The sequence below is a fragment of the Castor canadensis genome, chromosome 18, assembly GCF_047511655.1.
Source record: "Castor canadensis chromosome 18, mCasCan1.hap1v2, whole genome shotgun sequence".
In the NCBI taxonomy this organism is placed as follows: Eukaryota; Metazoa; Chordata; class Mammalia; order Rodentia; family Castoridae; genus Castor; species Castor canadensis.
In genome coordinates, this window is record NC_133403.1 from 6,155,463 (window position 1) to 6,161,676 (window position 6,214).

At 42.9% G+C, this 6,214-nt stretch overlaps 1 gene segment (V, D, J or C); it reads left to right on the forward strand.

Annotated features, from left to right (window-relative positions):
* Nucleotides 1-4,809: 4,809 nt before the first annotated feature.
* Nucleotides 4,810-5,906, forward strand: LOC109679303 (immunoglobulin lambda variable 3-9-like). The segment is given in 2 exon segments: nucleotides 4,810-4,898; nucleotides 5,137-5,906. Coding segments are annotated over 2 exon segments (378 nt in total).
* The last annotated feature ends 308 nt before the right edge of the window (nucleotides 5,907-6,214 follow it).

The window sequence follows — 6,214 nt, forward strand, 5'->3', positions numbered from 1 at the left end:
TTTTAGGAAATAGAACAAAGAAACCTCTTGTAATTGCTTTAAGTGAGGCAGAGAGGGAGCTGAGTCAGATAAGTGCTGGGGGCACGGTAACTAATGAATAATATCAAAGTAATTGAAGTCATCACTATGAATTCCCCATGTATAATTAATATATGCTAATAAAAATTTTATAAAATAAAAAATACTATTGAGAACTGGTGAGTTTATTTTATATACATAGAAATAAGAGAAAGAGGATTGATCATAAGGACATTTATTGACCTTTAGAGAATTGACATTCTTTACCCTGAGATATATTTTCTGCCCATAAGCATCTAGCATATTTTTGAAAGTCATTTCACTCAAGGATGGTCGTAAGAAATTTGAACCAGCATTGGATCACGACCCACAGGCAAGTTTTCAGAAGTGGCCTGTAAATCTAAGAGAGTTCCAGAGGTGATGCTTCTGTATGGAATTATGATCCACTTCCTACTGTCTGAGAGAAAAGACTGTTCATGAGGGCTTTCTTATCACTCGATATAAAGAGAGTTTATATATTAGACATTGAGTTGGGATATCCCAAACCCAGTACTCAGCTTTGGGTGGGTCCTGGGAATCTCACCTTTATATTCAGACACCCCTCCTTGCTTCTTTGTAGTTTCCTTAGCCTCCGATGCACTAACACAATTTCCCTCATTGTCAGTAACATCAGGTCATATGGCTATGAACACCTGCTCGGAAGATAAACACTTAGATCACTGTATTCAGTGGTATCAGCAGAAGCCAGTCCGTTCCCCTGTGCTGGTCATCTATGAATCTGATGTCTGGTCCTCAATGATTCCTGACTGATTCCCAAGTTCCAGCACTGGGAACACAGTTACATTGATCCTCAGTGTAGCACAGGCAATGGGTGACGCTTGACAACATTGGTACAGATCACAGTGATATGGGTACATGGGGAATTGAGACACAAACCCCTTCCCTTTCTGTATCATAGGCTTCCCCCACCCTAGTAGGACTGGAGACCAAACAGCAATGTGCTTTGTCATATTTGAGACCCCAGGCAACCCTTTCCTCCTAGACCCCAAGTCAGGCTTTGTAGACAGTGGATCAGGATGGATATAATAAACATAGTATAACAACATTCCATTTGTTCAAGAAATAGAGAAATGATAAACAAAATATGGTGGGTGACCAAAAGGAATCCATGATTAGCATATAGAATTGAAGGATACATTATGGGAATTTTTAACAATGTGAAAAACCCTGGGGGGGGATGAGATTCATAACATATATAGTAAAATGCACCAGGTGATTGAAAATTGAATAGACATGATAAGGGAAAAGAACAGGTCATCTTTTTACATAGCAATAGAAATTATTTAATATAAAACGTGGTTGTGGCGGGGTAGACAAGACTATAGCTTTGTGTGTTGTAGAATATTTTCCTGCAGTTTAAGGTGTTTGTGGTTGAGCTAGAGAAGATAGAGTGACTCTTGGGGGTGAGTATAGCACTTGATGACATAATGTACCAAAATAATCCATTTTTGTGGAAAACAACATGCACAGGAAACTCAACAAATCTCAAGGCAGCAAGTACTAAGGAAACAATATCATCACTAGTTACATGGTTACATTGCACTGTTAAAACTGAAGAAACAGTTGAGACCATAAAGATATGAACAGATTTCTCATCAGAATCTAGAAAGGGAGAATTTGGGGGAGTGATATTTTAAATATAAAAGGAAAGGTCTGTCAACCTCGAATACTTTACCAAGTGAAAATGTGTTCAAACAGAGGCAAAATAGAACGTATACAGATATATAAAGAATTAAGGAATTGGTCACCTGCACACCCTCATTCTAAGAAAGGGCAGCATGTGGACAAAAGAATTCCCACAAAGTCTTCTTGGTTGGAGTGACCCTCTAACTACCAATCCTTCAGAAGTCAGCCCTATGCAACCTTAACCCTGATATCTTCACCGAGGCCACAGAGAATGAAGAAGGCTGTATGGCAGGTCTATTTTCTGCCACTGATAACATGGTTATGTAAAACTTTGGTACAAAAAGAAAAGGAAGAATGAATTTCTGATGATTTACTATGATAGGAAGAGAGAAATAGCAATGGAAATAAACACCAAGTCTGAAATCAGGCTAGAATTTGTGATGAAGACAAAAAATCAGGTCATTGCTCAACAAGTAACATGTCATGTGACAAGATTTAACAAAAATTGGATTGATACAGGACCACATTTTAATGAAATGGTAAGTTAGGGACAAAACTTTACCTAGGAGACACAGAGAGGAGAAAAAATAGCAAGCTGATTTTGCATGGTCTACCTTCTGCTCAGTCAAGTGTCATGAATTTTCTCTTAGCAGTGGCCAGTTCATTCCATGGCCAGGTCTAGATGCCCAGCCTCCCTAATTTAGCTGAGCCTAGTCCACACCATGGCCCGGGAAGGCTGGTACATAAGAAATCTGGTCAATCCCTGGAACACAAATGTACATAGATGCATTGGAGGACAAGGCTGATTTCTTACCAGAGAAGCAGCTAGGGAAGTTGGATCTCTTCCTCTTCCCTTCAAACTCCTGTTCTACTGCTTCAGTTGGGATTACATTCTCCACAACTTTTCTAGCAAGGAGCCCAGGGATGTAGTCAAGGTACATAATAACTAAGCACTCATTGCCACAAGGGACCTCAGAGGAAATATGGATGATCTATGGTAGCTCAGCTGTGTTATAGATTCTGTGGAGGCAGAGCTCTGGGATGCCTCTTCCATGGTCTAGACTTCTCTCTTTCTCCCTCTTCTCTCTCTATGCATAGGTTACCAATCTAGCTCTGTCCCTAGACTCACACCTCACAGGACCTTGTATTGGGTCTTCCACAAACTGTCATCTCACTCAATGCACAGCTTCAGGGGATTGGGATATCCTAGAAGTTGTTTTTCATATTCAACTACCCCCATTACAGTTCTCTCTTGCAGGTTCTCTGGCATTCCATGAGCTGATTCAGCTACCCTCATGTCAGGGAACCTGGGAGAGACAACCAAGCTCACCTACTATGGAGATGATCCAGCAAAAAATTATACCTACTGGTTCCAGTGGAAGTCAGGACATGCCACAGTTCATGTAATATACAGAAAGAGTGAGTGTGGTTCCCTGACCAGTTCTCACTCAGGGACAACAGCAAGTCTGACCATCTGCAGAGCCCAACCTGAGGATGACTGTTACAATTTGTTAGCAGTACATAGTGGTACTTTTTCCAAAGTGATACATGAAGATGAAGCAGTGAGACAAAAGCCCAATCCTCCTTTGTGTGAACATTCTTCCTCCCATATCAGGAGAAATCAGACTAAGACATGCGTGTGCCAGGCCTGGCTCACCTAGCTCCAAGGCACCCAAGTGGCTCTTTCCACCAAGTCACTTAGGCACAGCATTATTTGTATCATGGTGGATTTAACAGTGACATGTAACATGTCCTGGTACGTTCTGAGTCAGGAAAGAAGTGTAGAAATTGCATCTGATTGGAGCAACCAACAGTATACACATGGATTTCTGTAATGACATGCATATTTCCATTATTGATTCCTGGGACATTGTATGCCTTAGGACTAAATTCCAGGCCCACAGTCAAGATGGCAGTTCCTGAGGGCAGGACTGTGTCTTGATCATTTGGAATTCCCATGACAGCATAAGGTGCAGAAGACAGTGGTTCTGAAAAAATATTGCTTGTGGATTGTCTGTGACTTTGGTTCTGTTGGGAACAATGCCCTGCACTGACTCTGAACTTGCTGCTGGTATAAGAAAGAGTCAGTCCCTCATCTCTTGTTCCCCAAGTATGAAAACCTGGGGCCATTTCCATGATTGCTCTCCAAGGCAGGGAATGGCAGGCAAATGCCTCCACCAAAATATCATTAATATTTTCTGTAAAAATCTACACCTTCAGCTTGGAGATGATACCATCCAGGAACACGAAGAAGCATAATTTCTTCCCTGGGGACATCAATTGAAGCATAAAAGAATCCCAGGCCTGAGCTGCAGTTCTGAATCACCACCACCTGAACCAAGGGGGCTCCTGTGTTTTCAGTAACCAGTGTGGAATGGCCACGAGGGGGCAGCAGAGACAACCTGGGAAGGCCAACTGGGGAAGAATTGGAACTGAGCATTAGGGGAACCTATTATATAGTAGGTTAGTGTCCAAGAAGAGGACTGAAAGAACGCTAGTATTTTTTAACTTGTATTAGAAATGAAAGTACAAATTCTTGGTCTCTGAATATCTCATGTATGCCAAATTTGTAAAATTTCTCCCTTAATCTTGCAAACCTGCTGGGGATTCATTTCATCATAGACCACCACTTATGCTGTAGGTCTATCATGTCATATGGTGTTTGGTTATAGGTTGTGAGGCCTTCCCTGAGCGAACTGAAAACATAGGCAGATCAAACAATAGGTATGGATTACATAAAACCTCACAGTAAGGATACTGATTTATAGGACAAATGGGGTCTTGAAATTTTTCATGGATATTTTATTTCCACTATGCATTCCATTGTTTGTGATCCAAGGTGGCAGTCTATGCTACTGCAAGGCCTCATGAGCCTGGCAACTAGTCCAGGGAAGATTGTGTTTGAGATATTGCCTAAATTATGGGCCCTGCAGTTGACTGGGCTCTTCCTGGCTGAGTGTGTGTCTGCAGGTTCACCCTTCCCTCAGGCCTCCTGCTTGAGCCCTACATTCACCTCAACAGAGTTCCTCCTCAGTAGTGATGAGTTCAGAAAGATTTGCATAAAAGGCAGCTCCCCCTGCAAGGGGATAAGAGAGGCCTGGGAGGAAGGCAGCCAGCTAGGGCCTCAGGGAGCAGCATGAGGACCTCTCTCAGTATGGCCTGGGACTTGCTCTTCTTCAGCCTCCTGCTTCACTGTACAGGTTTTTCCCAAACCCCTCCAAGCCAACATCCCAACTCAGGGCTATGGGATTTGCCAGGCAAGGCCAGGCCTCTGAGCTCAGCAGGTCCTTTGCATGAACAGGATACTCAGAACCTGCTAAGAATGGGGATTGTGGTGCCATAGAATTCCTGTACCTCATACAGTTTAGTTGGGGGATGGTCATTTATTAGAGAGTTACTTAATATTCAATCTCTCCTTTTCTCTCCTTGCAGGCTCTGTAGCCTCTTATGTGCTGACTCAGCCATCCTCAGCGTCAGTGACACTGGGACAGACGGTCAGAATCACCTGTGGGGGAAACGGCATTGGAAGTAAAACCGTGAACTGGTACCAGCAGAAGCCAGGACAGGCCCCAGTGCTGGTCATCTATGGTGATAGTAGCCGGCCCTCAGGCATCCCGGACAGATTCTCTGGCTCCAACTCAGGAAACACAGCCACCCTGACCATCAGCAGGGCCCAGGCTGAGGATGAGGCCGATTATTACTGCCAGGTGTGGGACAGCAGCAGTGATGTTCACAGTGACACAGACAGATGAGGAAGTGAGACAAAAACCTGCCACCAGCCTGGCTCTCACAGCCCCTCCTTAGTGTGTTCACACTGACAGTAACCTGCCTGCCACATGGAGTGGATATCTCAAGTGAAAATCTGTAGACATGTAGACACAGAATTCTTGTTACACCAAGAGGCCCCGATGGGCTGTAGAAGTGGGCTGCATGGATCACCAGCCACCCTCCTACACTTGACTGCTCACTGGGCTGAGTGAAACACTGGGCCAGATTCCTCTAACCCTGGTTGTGTCAGGATGACAATGTCTTGGATACAAGTGCTGCCTTTTCCCTCTACTGTTGGCCCCAACAGCACCTGTCTTCTTCCAGTTATGTATTTAAAAACCTGGTTCATGTTAATCTGTCTTTGTTTCATGTTCTTTGGTGTTTGACTCAAATAAGAGGAAGAAATCACATGTTTTGAGTGTTGATGTACTGAGCTAGAATTTATGCAATTTTTCTCTGACCCAGGCAATAGGATTTGAAGAAGTTACCTTTATGAGAACTTGGGGAAATAAACTGCAGGAAAATTCAAGTAACTGGTACCATGCTGGTCTAGACTTTTTAATTCTCAACTTATATATTTTCTTGGAACACACTTATTTGCCTGACTGTTTTAATAGCCAAATCAAAGTCTGAATTGACATACAATGAACTACCCATCATTAGAGGGCACACATTGATGAATTTCAATATATTTACATTTCCCAAATCTTTCTTAGGTTATTAAGAAAATGGACATATTATC